We start from the raw sequence: 22,741 nt of genomic DNA, 5'->3' as shown, positions 1-22,741 counted from the left end.
TTTCCGATGACTGACTAACTGCGGGACAGGATTCTTCCAGAGTTTTTGCGTGTTTTAGGCTTAGGTATTGGATTTAGAGTTCAGCAGCACTTCGACAGTATTCAGACTAATCAAGCGATCGTGTGGGCAAGGTCTGCTTAACAGAGTGTTAAATGCGGCAGACACACGAATACGGGACAAAGAAAAGCTTCGGTCAATACTCAAGCTTAGGGTTTAGGGTTAGGAATGTGTGTTGTTTTCCGGTTTTCAAAGGCCCTATTTATAGTAAAATAAGCCAGAATAAGATAAATCTTCGAAATGTGAATTTTCCAACTAAGATCTGTGCAGCGCTAGAAATTTCCAGCGCTTGGTCAAGAGCGCTGTTTATTTCTAGCGCTTGACATTTTTCCGCCAGATGTGTTCTGGTGCCAGGTGGATTAATTCTATCTTTGCATGATTGTGTGAGAATTAAACTGCAGCGCTGGAATATAACATCGCTTGGAAAATATTGACGCTTAGATTGCCAGCGCTAGAAATTTCTAGCGCTGGTGTTTTACTTCACTTTTCCAGTCTTATCGTTTTTACCCGAATCTCATTCACGGTTTCCATCTATCCTTAGGAATACGAGTTGGGATGCAACTCTTAGCCTTTATCCAACGCAATGCGACTTAAACACTTAGATATTTTATCTTATACAGTTGCCATTCTGGGCAGTGTTTAGGCGTATCAGTTACTATAAATAGTAGTTTCTAAAAATGGAAATATGGTTTACGGGATTATGAGTCGGTCATGGACCGTTCGTGGCATTTCCTGGAAAGCTTAGTCAAGCGGTGTTTGGTTTCATTATTGAACACACCGTGTCGGGCCTAGGGACAAATGTAGGCGTCTACAGTGGGTAGAGAGAGAGGTGGGGAGGATTTTTTGTACATGGATAAGAAGGGGGTGGGGAAAATAAAATCCAAATGGGAAAAGTGAAAAATGATGAGTGACAAAGTGGGTAAAGAGAGAGGAATTGAGATTTTTATTGCACATGATTAACAATGGTATGAGAGGGATAAGAGGGACATCTACACCTACTCTATACCTAGTATTTAAAAAGCAAAACCACATTTGATTAGATAACACGTGTCATCACATTTGATTAGATGACACATGTCATCCATTCTTTCCTCCATCAGTTTGGTTTTTTATTTTATTTTATTTTTTCTTTGTTCTTTGATATATTATACAACATTAATCGCCTCTTTCTCTTCATATTAATTCCTCATACAACATCAATTCACCAATCTATTCATTCAACATCTTCTACTCCATCTTCCCGATTAACACTCAATATTAATACACTATTTAATTTATGTATTTTTTCAACTTTCAAAAATTACCTCTATTTAAATCATATTTCCTCTCTAAAATCGCAAGCTCAATAAAATTAGAACTTAAAAAGATAGACTAAATAATCACTATACAACCGCCCGTTCAAAAGAGCTAGTTTCCTTAAATAGAGGTGGGCGTTTTGCGTAACAGAAGGTCTTGCACGCATAAGGTGTACAATAAGTTTATTGTACACCAACATAACTTTTACCCAATTTTCTCTAACTTTTACCCAATTTTCTCTAACTTTTTTATTATTAAAAAAAAGTTGACAGATAAACATTTTAAAGTGGTAAATGATTAATTTTTTACATTATTAGTGATTTTGAAGAAATATTTTTTATTAAAATAAAAAAAATTATCGCTAAAAAATAGATAACTTTTACATATCTAAAGGTAACTTTAAACCATTTTAAGTCAACTTTAGATTCGGTGTACAATATTTATCGTATACCCCGTGTAAATAAGAATTTGTGTTTGCGTAAAAGTGGGCGTCGAATAGTAATGCCTTATCGAGAACCAACATGTGGACTATGAACGAGAGTATACACAGTGAAATTCGGAGCTGGAAAATCAACATGTGCCCTATCGTATAGTTTTTATTTTTATTTTCCTTTTTCTTGATAACAAAATCAAATAGATAGTCCCATCTCTTTTCACCCTCCAAAATTAGAGGGCGGCATGCCTCATATCAGATACGTTTTTATAAAAACATATCACCCAACTGAACGACAAAATAGGGATAATATAAACATTAAAATATATGTTATTTTTCAAAGAACATACGCCATTTTTAAAAAACGGATGCCATTTTTCAAAAAAATTAATTTTGTCTAATAACATTTGTCTTTAGCCTCTTTGGCTTTTTTTTTTTTTTTTTTGAGGGGTGTCTTTAGCCTATTTTATTGTTTAGTAGGGTGATATATTTTTTTTTATCTAAGGTGGATTTATACTTCCTCCCAAAATTAGTAGTTGGATCACAAATTACTGAAAAATTGACCTCTTAACTGATTTCCCAGCTTCACCAAACTGGCCTACACTCTCCTTCCTTCCACTTTCGCTTAAGAGTACAAATTCCATTATTCATCTCTAAGTTATTAGAAAGAAATATAAGAAAAATTGGGGTTTTCTTTCTTTTCATTTTTAATTCTGAAAATGGGTGGATTTTCATGGCCTTCTGAAGCAGAGGTAAGAATTCCATTTTTTAATATATCCAAAATCATGTCTTGTAATTTTTGTTTCTGGAATTGGGTTGTTATTCTTTGGTAATTTTAAATGCAATCTCATTCATTAACCTTTAATTTGATCATTATATTTGCTCAATTTTCATGCTTTAATGATTGGATTTCAAGTGGGTATTTGCGGTTCATTTTTATTATTTAGTAAAAAAAAATTGATCTCACAATGCAGTTAAGTGAGATTATCATTTTTTGAGAATTCTGTTTTTAATTTTGCACTATACATTATTTAATTTTATGTTCAATGTAGCTGAGGAATTTGATGATGGATTATATAATATTCTCATGTTTGTTTTTAGAAACTTTGATTTATTTTTCATTTTTTGTGAATTGCAAATTTATAATTATGCTTCAATTTTTTTTTTTTTGTAGTTGAATGAGTTAAAGAAGGTAGTAGCTGAGATGGCTGGAAGAACTACCGATGATGTTAAGGTGGTTGTCTCCCCATACAGGATTTGTCCTTTGGGAGCACACATTGATCATCAGGTAACCTGGAATTCGGTCTGTTTTATTGCTAATGATGCACTAACATGCTTCTAATTAATCAGAGTCTGATATTCATATTTGTGTGTATGATGTTGAGAAGAACTTATTGGTCTAGTTAGTAGTTACTCATTTCTTATTGATGTAGTGAACTAACTTAGTGCTGCTGTTTGCTGATCTGTTCTTATCAGGGTGGAGCCGTTTCAGCTATGACAATAAACAAGGGAATTCTTCTTGCTTTTGTTCGTTCTGGCAATCCTGAGGTATACTGCTTTTCTCTTATTTTTATTTATTTATTTTTGTCTTTTTTTTGGTTATGAGTGTAGAAATTAGTGCCTTGTATTTTCACAAATGTAAGATTCTATTGAGTTGGACTGAATTGGAAAAGGGGATTGAATTTGAGGGCTTTGGAGTGATCACGTTAAAACTTATTTGAGATCGTCATTCGTAAAGGTGCCTTTGAGACAGAAGGTACAAGTTGAGAGAATAGAGAAAAGATCTGAGGAAATGCAATTGGCTACTTTGCAATTTAGTATAATGGATGTACGAAATTGCACATGTGATTGTACGAAATTGCACGTGTGATTGGAAGGGCTCAGAATAGTGATTCTTATTTGGGATCCAGATGTAATTGGAAGACATGAGGATATTTGCATCCATGTGACTCCTGCCTGAGAAAGAATGGGAAATGCCACATCTGGGTAGCCATATGGACATTTCCAGTCCTAGTGAGTGTTTGGAGATTTCCAATGTTAGGCAAAGGATTGAAAATACCTTTTCTTTTCTAGTTTACATTTTTCTCCTCCTTTTGAGTTTGTGCTTTGGGTAGGCTAGAATGTTGCCCCTTTTGAGGTTTATACTAAAAATGCGCTGGGTCTGGTTTCCTTTAGAGTACTCTATTATCGTCTGTATTCTCTATGCTTGCCTTCTGCTGCTTCACGCTTCACTGCATTGGACTCTGGACATCATGGACATTTAATACCTATCCGTCTTTGGCTCTTTTGGAAGATTTTGTTTACGTTATCCTCTAGGTTCTGCTGTTTACATGAACAGATTGTTTGTTTTTCTGTAACTCTTTAAATATAACACCCATGTGATTATTAAAGAGTGCTTGGAAGGATTGGTGGCATTAATTATAGCAATAAGCTGAACCTTCCTTTTCCTATATGCTTAGATGGGTAACCTATGAATTTCTTAGGTTGCGAATGAATGGGGAAAAGATGTCAATCCTACATGTGCTATTCAGTAGTTACAGTGACTAGTGAGTAGTGAGGGATCAGGTTGTTACATTCTTAGAAGTTCAAAGTCCATTTATCTTCTCCTTCGTGTGATTGTATGGTAATATTTAGTTGGTTACACTGGTCCATCAAGAGACTCCAGTCCTTGTCTTCAATAGTGGCTTCAAATATATGCATATTTCCTCATAAATATAATATGGGACATAATCCAAGGGTTCCTGTTAGCCCTCTGCTGTATACTGGTTGAGGTGCTTATTTTTCATGTTTGTGTTGTGTGCATACGTTAATCTACAAAGTTCCATCGCTTTCTACTGGTCTAATTTTTAAGTAAAGGATTATAAACTCGAGTGGATGTTTTACACTTTTACTATGGTGTTCTCTAGGAAACTTATGACTAGAAGAGTACACATTTCATTATCATTATCATTACCCCATTGTCTCAAAGAGGCTCCCGCAAGAAGCGGGGTAAGGGGGGTCGGACGTACGCAACCTTACCCCTGCAATTGCAGAGAGGTTGTTTCCAATTGACCCAAAAGGGATAACGTGACGACCATCTTCTACTTCATGGAAAGGAAGCGAAGAGGTTTTAAGAGTCATTTTGATTTAGTCCATTACATCCCACAGCCAAAAGAACAAATGAATCTTTAGCTCCATCGGAAACATTTTCTTTGACCATGGCCACTTAATAATTTAGTTCGATGTCTCCTTTTCTAAGTGATTATCTTATAAATGTTAATAGAGTTGTATAAGCAATGTTGTCTTTTATCTCACCTGTCATAAGCAACGTCGTCCTTTGTCTCATTGACGAGGAATTGTATGCAGATGGTATTGCGTTCTGCACAGTTTGGAGGAGAAGTAAGGTTCAGGTAAGAATGGGAAGCTTATATTAGCCACTCCCTTGTCTTTCTTTCATCTAAATGGTAATTTTATTTTCTTTACGAATTTACTATTTCTTAACTTTGGACCTGATCTATTAGAAAGGGCAGGGAGGGTGGGTAGGAGAATAGAGGATGAATTGTTCCAATATAATCCCAGGGTTTTACCCTCTTGCCTTTCGTAAAGGGTGCTAGGATGTAGGAGGGTGATACCCCCGAATAATTCTCAAATGAATAGCAAGGAGGGAATTAGTTGATAAAGACTCTTGCATACCTTAACATTAGAAGCTATCATCCCTTACGTAATTGTGTAAGACCCAAGGACCTCTAGAGATTGCATGATTTCCTTTTCCTTGAACATATCCCGAGCCATCAAGAAAATGAAAAAAATAACTTCTTTTTCCATCGTCACCTACAAATATTTTTCAGTATTATTTTGATGCGTTATACTTCTAGCATGTATATGTATATATATTGAATCTGTTCTATCTTGGAGACATTTTCATCTTTCTTTGATCTCATTATTTCTCATAATGTATTTTGTGATCAAGAGTTATTTTTCCGAGTGGATTTATAACTTTTAGTCTTTTACCGTAATCACAATGCAGAGTTGATGAAAGTAACCATCCTAAAAAGGTTGCAAAGGCAGAAGAAGTTTTTAATGCCAATGGTTCAACTAAATTGGAAGAAGAGTGTTGTTGGGGAAGATATGCTAGGGGAGCTGCTTATGCATTGAAAAGTAAAGGGAATATTCTCAATCAGGTTAGAAACTCAATTTTCTGCATGAGGCTCTGTAGCCCTTTAGTTTGAATCCTCGTGTACTCCTTTTAGATTTTAGAAGTATTTATCTAGTTCATGTGAGTCTCTCTAAACGCTTGATTCTGGCTTTGCCCTTGTATAATAACAGTATAACAGTATCCATTGATTATATTCCACTATGAGTTAATATCGACAGGATTTCCCATGAATAAAACTTTGGACCAAGCTTAAAAGCTGATAGCTTAGTTGCATATAAGCTTCATGAAGGTCACATGTCCACATTCTGAAAACTGTTAAGAAATTCAAGTCCTAGCAGGCGAGCAGTGCATGATTAGTGCACCCTGAGGTGCGCCAGAGGATGCTTTTACGATGCCTCAAAGCACTTCAGCGTTAGAGGCGTGCCTCTGGAAGCCTGTTGAAATTAGTGTCCATAATGTTTTATTGCAATGAAATTCACGATTGCTGGCATTCTTGTTTTTACTTAATGATCTGGTAATATGATGTTTTCTTTGCCTCTTGCCTTGCGCCTAGGCTTTTAGATCTCTCATGGCTCAATGTGCCTCATGCTATTTAAAATGCTAGCCTTGGGACACTTCCTTCTAGATTACTGCCTTTTACCTCTAAGTTTGTTGGTCTTTTACAACACTAGCTACCCACAATCACCTTGGATTTTGACAGAGATGGTTGAACTAGAAAAGTTCGTCTATAGAACTTGAGCAAGAGCTCGCTTTATTTTCACAACTCTTATTTGGATGTTTCCACATTTCCTTTATGTTGACTTTTAGCCATTTACTGTAATTTACTTGCTCTCTCAAAACAAGTCTTCATTTTGGGTTGGGACGTGAGGGGATGCCCATCATGATGTGTTAAATGAGACCAAATCAGTGGCGATCAAAATTTTCCAATTTGAATATGCACAATTATGAGGATCTACATAATGAAATCAGCCATGCCAATGAAACCATACACGTTCGACAATGAGTTGTTAACCAAATACAAGTTATATATCCAAGTTCCATAGTCTAAATAAACAATTACCAACAGAAAAATGTCTGGCTAATTAATTTGAGTCTTGCTCCATGAAGCGTCAAATCTCACTATGATTATCAACACTCCATATTATGTAGAGATAGGAGACAAAAGCTACTTTTCCAGTTTTCCCCCTTGATTCAGTTTGAGTTTTTATGTGTCCAGACTTCCTTTCTTTACCGCCTCTTTCCTTGTGACTTACGGTGTATTACTATTACAGAATCAAACTATTTAACTTGTATTTTTTCCCCAATTTAGGCTTGCACGTCGACACCCATGTTTCAACATTATCCACCCGTGCCAATCACCAATAATATCAAGAAACTTATTTGTACCGACTAATGTAAGTTCTTTGTTTGTGTATGGTTCAGGGTATTATTGGGTTGATCAGCGGTTCTTCTGGCCTTGACAGCTCTGGCCTTAGCTCTTCTGCTGCTGTAAGTTGGAAGCTTATTGAGTTCTATGTGCTAAACTGGTTGATTATGGAATTTTACGCTGAAATCAATAGCAAGTTTTTTGTGTCTGGTAAAGTGACAGTATGACAATAGGGGAGTTATATTATCTTTGTTAACAAATGTTGACAAAAGTGCTCAACTGCTCATCTTTTCTTTGTTTGAGTGATGGTATCTGATTGGATATAGGATTCTAATAAAAAGCTTGAAAAAGTGCAACAATTTCTGCCTGTGAATTTTAAGTTGAAGTATACTTTTGAAAGACCTGTTTAGTTGTTGTAGACTTGTAGGAAGTATTAGCCACAGTGCTCTCTCTCTCTCTCTCTCTCTCTCTCTCTCTCTCTCTCTCTCTCTCTCTGTGTGCTCTTTTTTTCCTTTTGAGAGGGGGGGGGGGGGGGTGGAGGGTGTAGGAGATAGTTTGAGGGACTTTAAACCCAAGTCTTGCAGTACAACGAAGAGGCTTTACCTCTTTCTTAATTGGAAGGAATTTGGTGAAACTTTGTATTGTGGACGTGTTAGGGATCTTTTGGCTCAAGCGTGCACACACATAAATATGCATTATGCAGACACTTGTCTAGTTGTCGCCTTTCACTGTTGTTTCTTCAATTTGTACAGCAGTCAGTGATTAGAGCTACTTGATCTTATGAATTGTGTTAAAAATGAAAATAGCTTTTGTCTTGTTCATTGCAGTGATTGATTACATCATCATGATTCCAGGTTGGACTTGCTTACCTATTGGCTTTGGAAAATGCAAATAATATATCGATTTCTCCAACAGACAATATTGAGTATGACCGGTAAGCTCACTTGCTAATTGTTCACTTGCTAATTGTTCTATTCCTTTATTAGGATCATCATAATTGAGTTCTTGTGGTCTCCAAGTGTCAATGTTGACCTTTTGGCAAAAATAAGTAACAAGTTCAGGATCTGTAACTTAAGAATTAACTTCTCACCAAAAAAACTTGTCAAACATATAACTATATAAGTCCATTGCATATAATATGAATTTAGAATAAATATCAAATATGTCATCTTAAGTTAGAGAATCTTAATAGAGTAGAGGGTTTGTCTATCAGTCTCGTGTTATATTCTTTGTATTCTTAATGCACCACGGGGTGTTCTGTCTCCTCTTTTGAGGAAAGGCCGTTGTTTGGGTATAGGAAAATGAGGAGTTGAGGACTAGAAAGTAAGAACGCTTTTTAATTTTTGTATGAGATTCTCGGCATGTCACTGGCTGTTTTACATGAGAAAAGTTAAATATAGTTGGGTGGACTCTTATTTTGATTTCCTCTTAAGTAGTGTCATGGTCAAGGTAGAGAGTTCCTACTGACTTAGTTTTAAAAAGCGCAAAGCGCACAAGGGCCCTGGAGCCTAGGCACAAAGCGAAAACGCACGCTATTTTCAGGCGAAGCGCACCTTAGGTGCCAAAACCTATAAAATCATTTCTAGAACATATTTTGTACTTAAAACAACATGATACTTATATTATACTAGGCTAGTGTTTGAAAAGTTTTGGGTTCTAGTTGTGGTAGTGTTTAGCAATACTTCCTCTGTTATGTTTTAGTTGTAACCTTTACTTTACTGTTCAATCTAATTTTTGCAATGCAAGTAGATAGGTAGTAAATTACATTCACGCCCCATTTTTAGATGTAATTTGGGGGAAATCTGGGTTATTGAATATGGACGAGGGTAGTTTGGTAAAGTCAAGTGGGTAAAGTTGCCAATAATATTGAGGTTGCAACTAAAAAGAAGCGACCCAAATAGAAACGTTGCAACTAAAAGAAAATGGAGGAAGTATTGTTAAGTAAGAGATGTAAGTCTTCGCTAAATGGTATTCTCCCGTTAGTTTAGTGTTTATCAATTGGACTTGAATTTGTGCAAAGTTAGAGTCTACCTGGAGCATTGAGATAAGATAGCTCTTTAATATAGGTTTTGGTTCAAGTGTAGCTCGTAGGTCTGGAAGGAGTACATACATTACTGAATTTAAATTTGAAGCCTCCATCCTGCATTCCCTTGGTATACAGAAGAACAACACGAACATGATTAAATATACAAAACAAAGTTTTACCATGTTGATTATATATAATGTGGATATTGCAGGGGGGGGGGGGGGGGGTTGTGAGGGGATGATTTCTTGTTGATTATTCACAATTTATCAAATATATGAAGAACTCCCACTGTCAACTTTCTCTGACCATCAAATTCATTGACATGTAGGCTGATTGAAAATGAATATCTAGGCTTGAACAATGGCATATTGGATCAGTCTGCAATACTGCTTTCAAAACAGGGTTGTCTAACCTTCATGGACTGCAAGGTACCTTTTCAATTTTCCATACTCCACTCATCTGTTTGTTTTATGATAACTTTGTGTTAGAACATATATGCAACAGTTCACCTGCATGATTAAGACCTATGAGTTCGGAATTGGTTTCTAGTGTCAGAACCTACGTGTACATATACAATTGTTCAACTCGTCCATTTTATGAAAATTTGCATGTTTATACTCCAAAATGAAATGTCAAGTGTTTGTAGTCTGTACTCCAAACCATGCAGGGCTGAGTATCCAACACCGGTTCTTGAAAGTGTTCTAGTACCATAGCTTAGAAGTTAGACCCTTCTTCTGATAATTTTGTTTTTGTTTTGCTCCTTTCTCTGGTGTGCGTTCTTTTATATGACAATTTCTCTCTTTTTGCATAAATATTGCCACCAGTATCAGTACTTGTGATGTAATTGTCATATCTTCGATCTCCTTACTTTATACTATACATACTTTCTGTTTGGGGTCACTTCACACTCAAATGCTCAATGACGTTATGACTCATGACTCCTATGATAAGTTTCCAAAGAAATGTCATTGTAGCTTGTACTGTTCTTTTGTATGTGAATTTTTTAGAGGTCCAGAAAAGTCATAAAAGGAAAGAGTCCTAACTTCGTCATTGTTAGCTGGAATTCTGGAAAAGAGGAAAAAAAACAGTTTTAAATAAAAAAACATTGCAGTTTATTTGTGCTCTCCCTTTTTCTTCTACTCAAACTAGTTTATTTCATGATATCTCTTAAAATGTCCTCTCATTTCAATAATCACTTGTACAGACCAAAGAATACAAGCTTGTAAACCCTTCAAACTTGAAAGAGAATGACGTGAATGGAGTACCGAAATCATACAAGATATTGTTGGCATGTTCTGGTCTGAAGCATGCTTTGACTAGTGATACTGGATATAATCGCCGAGTTTCTGAATGTCGAGAGGCAGCAAGAGTTCTCTTAGAGTGAGGATACACTCTTTTATGATGTCATTTTCTATTTCTCCTTCATTCTTTTGCATCTCACCACCAATTCATTACTCATACTATTTAGTATAATAGATATAACTTCATGCATTGTATTTAGGTTACTGGAGAAGAAAATGATTATTAATTTGAGGCATTTGTTTCACTGGATTATGCATTTAAGCAAAATGAGTGGTTAATTATTATTTAAGATAATAGAATGCATTAAAGAAAAGCTTAATGTTATCCGTTATGGATGTATCTATATCAGTAACCCTCATTAGTTAGTGCATTGCAGTGATGCTGGGAAGCATGAAGTGGATGCTGTTCTATCTAATGGTCAGGATCTGTTCATATTTCTGTTTTGAAGTATACTAGGACCTTTTTTGTTGACCTTGTCAGTAATTCTAATGCTTAATTCTCTTGCTCGAACAGTTGAACGAGAAGTTTATGAAGCTCACAAGGTAGTCAGTCATATCTACTCTTGTACTCTCTATCTAGTCCTGGTAATCTGTTACTTGCAGTGAAAACAGCTAGAAAGAAAGTTGATAAAGAAAAGATGAGGATTAGTTCAAAGATCTAGGATTTTGATTATTATTTTGTGTGCTATTAAACTATCTTTTCTTATTGATTTATAGGACAAGCTAGAACCTCTTCTTGCTCGAAGAGCGGAGCATTATTTCTCAGAGAATATGCGTGTGATGAAAGGTAGTCCTCCAATTGCTCCTTGCTTTTTGTTAAACAGCTGTTTCGTTCCCATACATTTCTGTTCCATGCATTCAAAACTATTTAACCTTTGTTTACCATGATTTGATTCAGGAGTTGAAGCATGGGCTTCGGGTAGGATGGATGATTTCGGAAAATTAATTACCGCCTCTGGTAGAAGTTCAATTGACAATTATGAATGTGGTACGAATCATATCATTATTTCCCCTCTACTTCAAAGTCGTTGATGATGATTGCTAAGTTATGCACATATGATATTCTTGTTTAGAACTTTTCTTATGAATCCTATTCCAATTATTAGGTTTCGATTTCAACGTTTAGGCTCTATGAGCGACCACTTTTATGTTTACAATGTCCCAATCTCCCTGTTTAGAGGTTTTGTCTGCTGGCTGTATTATGGGAGGAGACCTAAAGAATGAGTTGCTAACTTACTGTAGATCTTAATCAATGCATAAATATTTTTACATGGAAAATGGTTTCTGTTTCTATCTTGAGTCGTCTTTGCTTATCGAAATTTTGGTATCCTCGGGAAAACTCTGGTCCTTGCATTCACCTCTCAATTTCTTATCTGTATAACAAGAACTTAAACATCTTGCGTAAGAACTTGATAACAAGGGTGATGTTGATTGTTATTCAAACCGTTCAGTTGTCTTGAAGTACCCTTGTCTTAACATACTGGTGTTAGACTGTTAGACATGTATATGATCCTTCAAATCAGCAGAAAATCTAGAAGAACATCACCCTAGTAACCATTCTGATATTTTGCCAGTCTGAGTAACAGCTAACAACCATCAGTTGATATACAAGATTCCAGTCTTGCACTTGGTTGTATAGAATATTATTATTTCTTGTAATTGCAATTTTCTCTACAAGTCCATTACAATCTGCACCCTAGTAACCATTTCAGTTTTGCTGCGAAAAGACAGGCCATTAAAAAGCAATGAAGCATTTAACGTTTTATGGGACAAGTATGAGACTTATTTTGTGGTTTTGTTTTCCAAGAAGATTTTGCACAAGTTCAAGAGTTATATGATTATCAAGAAGAAGAGAATAATTTGTTAGGAAAAGGTAAAGGCTAAAAAGAAAAGGATACAAAGTCTAGATAAGAGTATAGAAAAGGCTAAAGAAAGAAAAACATATGGTCTTGAATGAGGTGAAAATATACGGAATACTTTCACTAACCCAGAATAAGGTATTCAAGAAGTAAGAAGAACTTACATTCAGGGCTGGATACCTAAGAAGGAGGAATATATGTTGGTCGGTAAGGTTCATGAGGCGAAAATCAAGAAACCTTGATTAGGTGAGTTATGTTTAGGAGAGGGGGTGAGAGATTTGATAGATGAGGATTGCATCAAGGCAAAGTAGCAAAGGAACTTCTGTGAGCTTTTTCTATGGATTGAGTAAAATTAGTAAAAGGTGATTGAGTAGAGAATGAGAAGGGATACGTCTGTCCTGTAACACTTTAGGTTTCATATTTGGAAATTGCATCAATGGAAAAATCAGACATCTGTTGACATGCGTAATAGGTGCTATATAGACTTACATATGATTCGAAACTTTGTTGACCTGGAGAAGGCTTGTGGTCAACAAGATAAGTGTAAGCAAATCACTACAAAGAGTATGGCTGTAATTGAACATACTAGGATTCAGATAATTTTCGTTGTAATTTTTGTGTTTGTATTGCGTGAAAGACTCTCGAGGCCCCTTAGTACTCTGAAGAGCCTGAACTATTAATTAAGTCTACAACCTTATTGCTTTCTATTCATAATTAATGTTTTATTACTTCTATATTGTACTTCAGTTGAAGTATTGAGCACAAGTTCCCAACCTTATGTGCTTTATTTCATCATAATAATGCAATGAAGTTGTAAATTTGTCTCACTCAAGTCACAATTTTGTCATAAATCTTCAGGATGTAAACCTCTGATAGAGCTCTATGAAGTCCTTCTGAGAGCTCCTGGTGTGTTAGGAGCCAGGTTTAGTGGCGCTGGTTTCCGGGGATGCTGCATTGCATTAGTCGATTCTGATAAAGCTTCGGAAGCCGCTTCATTTGTGAAAAACGAGTACAATAAGCTTGAGCCTGAATTGGTTGGCAACATCACCCAAGAAGCCGCAGTTTTGATTTGTGAATCCGGGGATGGTGCTCGTGTCATTGCTTCCCCATAAACTTGATACATTATTAGACTAGCCTCTTTGATTCAATCTACTTCATTCCGTATTAGTCTGCAGATCCTGCTTGTGCCCCTCCTATAATTCTTCAAGTCGAAATCTGTAGGTTATCCAGGCACCAATCCATATCTACATACTCATATATAGTTGAAGTTACGGATTAAGTGTCACCGTGTATAAATGTGAAGAGTTTATGCATTATGTGATTTATGTCTAAAATAAATAAAATGGTATCTTCCTTGGATATGGTATCTGCCTGCAACATGTTGCAAGGTGAACTATTTCCTCCGTTTTGTTTTTATAACTGCATCATTTAAGTTGGGCACAAAGATTAGAAAACAGAGCAAATGTTAAAAGTGTCTTTCTTCAAAAAAATAATTGTTAAAAGTGCCAATTTGTATACAATCAAAAGAGAGGAAATACAGGATAACATTTGTAACAATGGAAATACTTGTAGAGCGTTAAAATGGGTTTAGTGCGTGACACACATGAAAAAACATGTGAAAGCACATTATAGAAGAAAATAGTGCAATTATTTAACCTAAAATAAAAACAGATAAAGTACTTTGTTAAGGCTTTGTTATGTTCATCTTATTTCCACTTATTTCAGAAAAAATAAGTTTAGTTAAGTTCATATAAGATAAGTTTAGGAAAAAATTAAAAGTTAACCAAGTACAATTCATAACTAAAATACATTTTGATAAGTACTAATAAAGTTCAGATAAGATAAGTTTAAAAAAGTTAAGTGAAAATCAGATGAATAGAACGCACCCATTATTTATAAAAGACACTTCATACTTTGTATGACCTAATATTTTAAAACATGATAATCTACATACTATGATGCCATGTGTCATCTCCCGCTTTTATTTTTACTTTTTATTTTCTTTAGCTTTTAAAATTATCACACCTTTTCCTCTCTTCTTGTGTTTCATTTTTATTTAACCATCATGTCTTCGCATTCCCATTTCCATTCCCATTTCAATTTTTAAATTTGTTTTAAACTTCATACTCATCCTCAACTGTAGTTTCAACATTTTTATTTTTCATTCTTATCACAAGAAAATTAGGGCTAATTTTTTAATTAATAAAAAAACTAGTTATATTTAAAAGTATTACTCTAGTACTCCCTCCGTCATTTAATAATTTTCCTATTTCAACTATGCACATTTATAAATACACATCTTTGGGCATCAATATATTCGTATTCATAAAATTATAAAAAATAATATTTTAAATTCACTGATTGAGATGAATTAATAAAGACTCGGCATCTATGTTTTAATTTGTTAGTATACTAGGAACAAATTATATAGTAGAATCTTTTAAATTCTAAACCGTTGCAATATTCCAAACAAGAACATTAAGAAATGGAGTGAGTAATTCTTTATCAATACTTTGTATAAATTACTCCCTCTGTCCCAGATTAGTTGTTACACTTACCTTTGCACAAAGTTTTAGATGATAAGTGCTTGTTTGGTTATCAATTGTTATTTTATTCAAAAAGTAGATGTGATAGGAGTTAGTGGGGTATTTTTTTAATTGAATGAGATAGGGTGTAAGGACAAAAAAAACTTTAGTGGGAAGAGAGAGATAATATAATAATTGTGGGGTCATTCCTAATTTAGAAGTGTAACAACTAATCTGGGACGGCCGAAAAATGAAAGTGTAACAACTAATTTGGGACGGAGGGAGTATCATTATTTAAAAGTAGTGTAAATGAGAAAAGATATAACAAAAAGTCGGTACTCTATCTTAAAACTACAAATTGAGAAGAATATAACAATATTTCACATGAATATCTTTTTTATATATATAGATACCAAACCGATGAACAACCTTGGTGTGAAACAACGACCCTCTTTTTTTGTTAGGTGAATATTCTCCATACACAACTTAGGGCTCGTTATCTTCACCTGATATCTTCCAAACTTATCCTCTTATTGGAACTTATAGGACTAGGTTGAAATTTATATATTGGACCTGCTTGCATGCATGCAAGAGAGTTTGCTTGAGAGCAGAGGTAGGCACATGATGAGTCGTACGTGTAAGCCCACATGACAAGCTCGTGTGCCTCTTACCCCCTACGGGTCTTACCTAAAATGGTGTGTCGTGTTGGGTGTGTGCCTTTCTTTCATGAATGAGGCACATGCACGGTCCGTCCTACGTAGGAATGGCAGTGAGTAATGGACCCGACCCGGATCCGTGGATCCAGATCCGTTTTCAGCGGATTTGGATCCTCATTTTTTGGACCCGACGGATCCGGGTAGGATCTGGATCCTCAATTTTAAAAATGGATCTGGATCGGGTCCTAAGTTATTACCCGGATCCGGATCTGTTTACCCGTTTTAAAAAAAATATATATATAAAATTAAGTTGCTCATCTTCGATGTTATTATCACCATTGCCGCTTCATCGCCATGTATTCTTTATGATATTGTGATACTGTTCTTATTTGTTTTAAATCCCACAAAAAATAATAGCTTTAAATGGTTGACGACATGTTTCTCTTTGTTGAATGCAACTATGTGCGCCATGTTTCAATTGTCATGTATCATTTGCTATTTTGCGGCCATCTGTTATTTTGCTTAATCCAATACTTCATATTTCAATTTTTTTTATTAATGAAAATAGCATCTGGAACTACCTACAAGAGTACTGGTTTTGCGGAAATTTAGAAAAAATAAAAAACAAAACGAAAATCAGTTTAGGTTTTTTATAAACTAAAAATCTAAAATGATACCGAACTGGCCCTTAGCTTTCTTAATCAGCTTGGTTTTTAAATTTGCTCGAAAATTAGGGTCGTTTGAAGAAAATTCGTTTTGGATCCGTTTTGGACCCGGATCCTTAGGATCCGTTGGATCTGGATCTGGATCTGGATCCTCAATTTCATTACCCAGCGAATCCGGGTAGGATCTGGATCCTTGCCTAAAAAACGGATCTGGATCTGGATCCTAGAGGATCCGGTCCAGATCCTACCCGTTGTCATCCCTAGTCCTACGTGCTATGTCGGGCCAGGTCGTGCCATCGCAACAAGATCCCTTAATAATTTTACAATATTTAAGTTAATTTATTAAAAATAAATGTGTCGGCTTGCCGTGGTCGTATTTGGGTCGTGTTAATTGATGTCCATGGAAAACTCATTGCCCGTCGTGTCGGGTTTACAATGGGTTTGTGTTGTGTTGGGCTCTGACAAGTGACAACTTATATGCTGACCTGTCGGATTTACAACGGACCTGTGTCATGTTGGACTCTGACAACTCGTGTGCTAACGGCTAACCCACCTATTTCCGTCTTCAGTTGAGAGAGAAACTTATTTAACATGATTTGACCTAATTGGAGAACGAAAACACACCCTTAATTGCCCGATCATTCATGTCTTCTTAAGAGTTAATTGAGGAATATATCCCGTACTTTCTATGATTGCCCAAATCAAGCTTTTTTTTCTATTTGAAAACTATATCCTTGTCTATCCACGTTAAATTATCCCATAATAAATATTTAAAAATGAAAATAATTGAGCAATAATTAATAATTGATTGACTTCCCATGTTATTGTTCGCATCCACCTCCCCCTACACACGAGTTGAACACGGTATATGTATTGTGCATATGCCATGCCATGAACTGATTAAGCCATTTTTTTCATTTTCCATTTCTTTTTGTCCGTTTTGGTTGTTTAATTTGGATAATTAAGAGAAGTCAAAAATTAGTTAGAAAATCATTGGTTGGATTTCTAAACATATGGCAATCAATTAATTATTTTATAAAAATTCGGCAATTATTTGGGCAATATGAATATAATTTAAATTAGACAGAGAAAATGTCATAAAATTGAAATTATGGATGGGAAATGCTAAAGAATCTAGATTGCGTCCGATGTACAATAAATTTATTATATATTTGGATAATTTTACCTATTTTCTTGGTAATTTTTAACATGTAGTACTACGTATGGATTAATTTTTTATAATAATAATAATAGTAAATAATAAATAATAAATAATAAAAATAATAAATAATAAAAATAAATAATAATAATAATAATAATAATAATTAATAATTAAATAATTATTCTTATATTATTATTCTTCTTCTTAATATTATTATTATTCTTATTATTATCATTCTTATTATTGTTATTAGTGAAATATTACTATTATGATTATAAATAACCCGACACGATATTAACCCGAACCGATAAGAACCCAAATTCGGCGAAAATTGACCCATTACATTCGAACACGATTTACCCGATTTGACATGAAGATGACCGATATGATTCTCAAATCTGTTTAAACCCAACCCCGACCAAATTGTATCATTCCCGGTTTTCGACGCTTATTTATGGCTCGTATTCTTAGTTATAAGTTTATAAGACTCATTTGTAGTTCGTTATGCACGCTTATGGGTCATTTGGGTCGATATAGGTCATTTATGGCCAAAAATGGCATTTTCGATCCCAACTATCAACAAACGAACTTATATTCGAATTCTAAACCTTGTTTATGGTTCATATGCTAGGTTATATGTTTATTAAACTCATTTCAAGTTCATTATGCACGCCTATAGGTCATTTGGGTCGATATTGGTCATTTATGGCCAAAAATGGCATTTTCCTTCCCAACTATCAACAAACAAACTTATATTCAAATTATAAACCTTATTTATGGTTCATATGCTTAGTTATATGTTTATGAAACTCATTTCAAGTTCGTTATGCACACCTATAGGTCATTTGGGTCGATATAGGTCATTTATGGCAAAAAATGGCATTTTCAATCCTAACAATCAACAAGTTGGATAAAAGTCATTTACCTTGATCAGTTTCGCTTTGCTACTGCAGGGTACTTTCCCTTTACCCGGTATGTCTTTCATGTGCGTCCTCAAATTCAAATCACCAGCCGTAGGCAAAGCACCTCCATTGTCTTTTGCGTTAGTATAAAAGAATTTGTGTAAGTATTCAATGTAACTACATAGTTAGGTAAAAGTAAGATACATAATTATATTTATTTGGCCATAAATCATTAGCCAATAAACTAAAACTTTTCATGAAATGTGATGCTAAAATAAGTAATACTCAACAATTTGGCCATAAATCGTTAGCCAATAAACTAAAACTTTTCATGAAATGTGATGCTAAAATAAGTAATACTCTACAATGGTATAATGAATATATACGAGTATGCAAATATGACGAGACACTAGTGCGTAGGTGCGGATCCAGGAATTTATAAATGGGGGTCAAAAAAATATATGATTTACTTTCTAATTTCTCATATTTGCTCTTTTTAGGGGGTTAAAGTTGAGAGATAAGTAGTCGAAATATTAAAAACACCATAATAAAATATACGGTTTTTTCATGAAATACCCTCGAGGTTTCGCGTAATGCACCAAATACACCCGCGTGTTTCAAAATACATAATATACCCCTATTTAAACTTATTTGCACTAAATACCCCTGAACTTAACGGAAGTCTAACGCCGTTAGTGATTAACCCCAAATCTGTTAATTAAACCTAATTAATTAAAAAATTAACTCCTAATTAACTAATTAGCCCCCAATTAACTAATTAACTTCATCTCCTTGCATCTCTTCCTCCTCCTTCCCACCATCACTCAATTCAACACCACCATTCTCCAGCATCCCAACCCGACACCACTACCCCAACCGGCGGCACCACTACCGACCTCCCACCACCACCACTACCGAACTTCCACGCCCATCTCCACCTACCTGGGGAACCGCAGCAGAGGCAGCGACGGTGGTGGTTCGACTCGCTCATTTCTACCCACAACCGCCACCACCCTTAATCAAAAGTCCCCCGTAAACCCCGCCGGCAAACCAACCTACGCTACTTCATGTGGGCCCAAGCATGGTGGATCGGCTCGCTCATTTCTACCCTCAACGCCCAATCTGAAGACCCAGAAACCATAACCCCTAATTGATCAAACCCTAACCTTCATCTTCTCTTCTCTTTCCCCATACTATTAATGGGATTATGGAAAAACAAAATTGGTGTTTGGGATGATTTGTGATGATTTGCGATGATTAAGCACAAATAATGGGATTATGGAAAAACAAAATTTGTGTTCCCGGCGGTACTTTGAAGGCGGTTTAATTTGGGATGTTCTAATTTTATTTTGGTTTGTTCTTGTAAATTGGTGTTGTGTGGTTTCATATTAGAATTGGGTTTGATTTGTTATCTGATTTCTTGTAATGTATACCTTCCCCTCTCATTCGTTCAAGCCAATTCCATGGTAGTTAACCATGGATGTCCTTTAATCGAAGCCCAGATCCTCCACCATTGTCGTAGTAAAGCTCACAACTCCCTCCACTACTAGCAGCAACGGCGTTCGACTTCGACGAAGCCCACACGTAATTTAGTGTTAATGGTGATGGGGTAAAGGTGGAGAGATGAAAAATGAGAGACTTCGTGGAGAGTTAACAGAATTGGGTTGGGTTGTGGAGGCATGGGTTCATGAATAGGGAGCAAGAATAGGGGACGGTGAGGTGCGTCGGCGGCTCTGACATGTCAAGCGAGGGAGCCGGAGTATGCCGACGTGACGCAAGGGCCAGCGAAGGTGTTTGCAGGTACGGTGGTTATGGTATTAGGACGACAATGGTGGATTGGTGTTTGTTGTAGTTAGGTAGTTATTAGGATTAGTTTAGGATAGTTTAGAGTTAATTAGGTTTAATTAGGTTAATTAAGGGGTTAATTAGATTAATTAGAGGTTAATTACTAACGGCGTTAGACTTCCGTTAAGTTCAGGGGCATTTGGTGCAAATAAGTTTAAATAGGGGTATATTATGTATTTTGAAACACGCAGGTGTATTTGGTGCATTACATGAAACCTCGAGGGTATTTCATGAAAAAACCGTAAAATATATGTAGGATTGAGGAACATTTTTTTTGGGGTTTTCATAACAATAAAACTCAACACCTAGTCCGAATTTAAACAATATCTTGCGGCGATATCAATTTAAAATGGAAAAAATGAGTTTTTCTTTGAAGGAGATTACTTTATTACAATAATTGCACACAAAGACACTAATAAACAAAAAAAGGAACATCATTCTTAATGGTTATGGGGCATTATGCTATTGTATACGTATGAGGGAAATAATTAAGCCTCTATAAGTCTAAGAAATATGCAACTATAAGTCTATAAAAGTGAAGTATAAAAATACATTAGTAGAAGTAATATATATCTTATGAAAAGTACAAAATCTTTTTGAAAAGAATATAATATTACTATTATTTTATTTTGTGGTTTTGTAAAAGCAAAATCATGAACCATAGGCAAAAAAATAAAAAGAGATGAAGGAAAAAGAAAAAAAAATAAACACAAAGAATTTAGATGATCAACGAAGGACCAGTAAAAGACAAAAAAAAGGGGAAAAAATAATATTTATCATCCTTTGGATAGGATTCGAACCCAAACAAGTCGTGTAACATAGTAATCAAGAAATCATTATGCTACAATTATATTTCATTGTTATTAGTGTAAGTTAATTGCACATAACTTAACTATTTTAAGTGCAATTAATAAGTGATTCCCTCAACAAAAAAAAATGTAAAGTGATTTTCAGCTAGATCATTATTAGGATTTACGAGTATGGAAATATGTAAACTATCAAAAAATTTACAAATATAATCTCAATTCAATGCATATTTCATAACTCAACGAATAATTTCAGCTAATTAAACATTTATTTTTACCAAACAATGGTTGTAATTAGGTAGCTTAGAGCATCTCCAATGGTGGTAGCTAGGGACTAGCTTGAAATTTATAAAAGTTTCAAGCTAATAGCTAGACCATTGGAGTGAAAATAACAAATTAGCTTTGCCAACAAGCTAATTTGCTTGACAACTAGCTCTCAAAATTGCCAAATAATTAATTGACAAGTGGACAAGTGGAATAAATTTAAATAACAAGCTAGTTGCTAGCCATTGGGGCACAAATTAGCTAGACAATAAAATAGCTTGAAATCTTATGTGGCATAATAAGCTAATTGTCAAATTAGCTTACCATTGTGGATGCTCTTATAAGTTTCAGCTACGTATCAGTTTCAGTTATCACCTTATCAGTTTTAGGCAACTTATCAGTTTCAGCTTCGTTTAAGCTATTATTCCCAAACATAGCATTGGTCTTCTATCTGATTCCAAGGTAATAGGATCAACCGATCAAACTTTGATCCGTTTGAGGCTCTTCGAGGTGGGGATTTCCTTATCATTTTCCCTGAATCCTAATGAATCAGACCCGCTATAAAAAAATGAAATTGATTAACAAATACTACGTAAAATTATCTTTACGGATACTATTTGCACAAATATTAAGAAAAAAAATAGGGAACATACGTAAAAAGTTGGGTGAATATAATAAAATATGGACATAAGGAGGTAGAAGTGTAAAAAAAATGTGGATCTAAGAAACAAAAATGAATCAAGAGAACTTAAGTGGAAAATTGTAAAAATTATGGGATAAGAGAGGTAAGATAATAAATTTTAAATAGAATAAAGCACAATGCATGTAAATAACATTGTAAAATGGACTAAATAAAAAATGTAAAGATCATTTCAAAACGAATATAGTAAGACGTTATAAGGTGTATTTGTTTGTTCAATAGGATCTTCCTCTAACCTACATAAAAATTTCATGATCATACAAAAAGTCAAAAACGCCATGGCACATACATATATCTTCCACGTATAGCTCCTCTTAGTCATCACACACACACAAAATTATTAAAACTTCCCCAAATCATCTGATTACCAAAAAAAAAATGGTGGGGAGGGAGTTATGTATAAAAATATATATATTGTCACCATAACTCTTAAAATTAAATTGTTTTTTTTTTGGATTATTGATGTAATTTTTATTTTGATACGGAGTAACTTAAATTATTGTACTAAAATATTGTTTACTCCATATTAAAGAAAGACCAATTTTATCAATAAAAAAAACAGGTGGTAAACTTTTATTATCACTACAAGAAATTGTACTATTAACGACGGGAAATCCCGTCGCGAAAGGCCAATAATCATTGATTAACGACTGGATTTCCTGTCGCGAACCCGTCATAAAAAGGGGTCGTCGTTAATAGAAAATCCTGTCGTAAATCCATCGTAAACCCGTCGTAAAAGACAT

At 34.9% G+C, this 22,741-nt stretch overlaps 1 protein-coding gene across 1 annotated transcript; it reads left to right on the top strand.

Moving 5' to 3' along the window:
* Positions 1–2,304: 2,304 nt before the first annotated feature.
* On the top strand, positions 2,305–13,832 carry LOC110789901 (galacturonokinase). Its single transcript, XM_021994621.2, has 14 exons — positions 2,305–2,538; positions 2,961–3,074; positions 3,263–3,334; positions 5,132–5,175; positions 5,793–5,946; positions 7,344–7,409; positions 8,142–8,221; positions 9,642–9,741; positions 10,518–10,693; positions 10,992–11,032; positions 11,129–11,157; positions 11,332–11,401; positions 11,513–11,602; positions 13,332–13,832. The coding sequence occupies exons 1-14, from the start codon at positions 2,506–2,508 to the stop codon at positions 13,583–13,585; spliced, it is 1,323 nt and encodes a 440-aa protein (XP_021850313.1). The 5' UTR covers positions 2,305–2,505; the 3' UTR covers positions 13,586–13,832.
* The last annotated feature ends 8,909 nt before the right edge of the window (positions 13,833–22,741 follow it).

Source organism: Spinacia oleracea, chromosome 2, assembly GCF_020520425.1.
Source record: "Spinacia oleracea cultivar Varoflay chromosome 2, BTI_SOV_V1, whole genome shotgun sequence".
In the NCBI taxonomy this organism is placed as follows: domain Eukaryota; kingdom Viridiplantae; phylum Streptophyta; class Magnoliopsida; order Caryophyllales; family Amaranthaceae; genus Spinacia; species Spinacia oleracea.
This window is presented reverse-complemented; position numbering and strand designations above follow the sequence as displayed.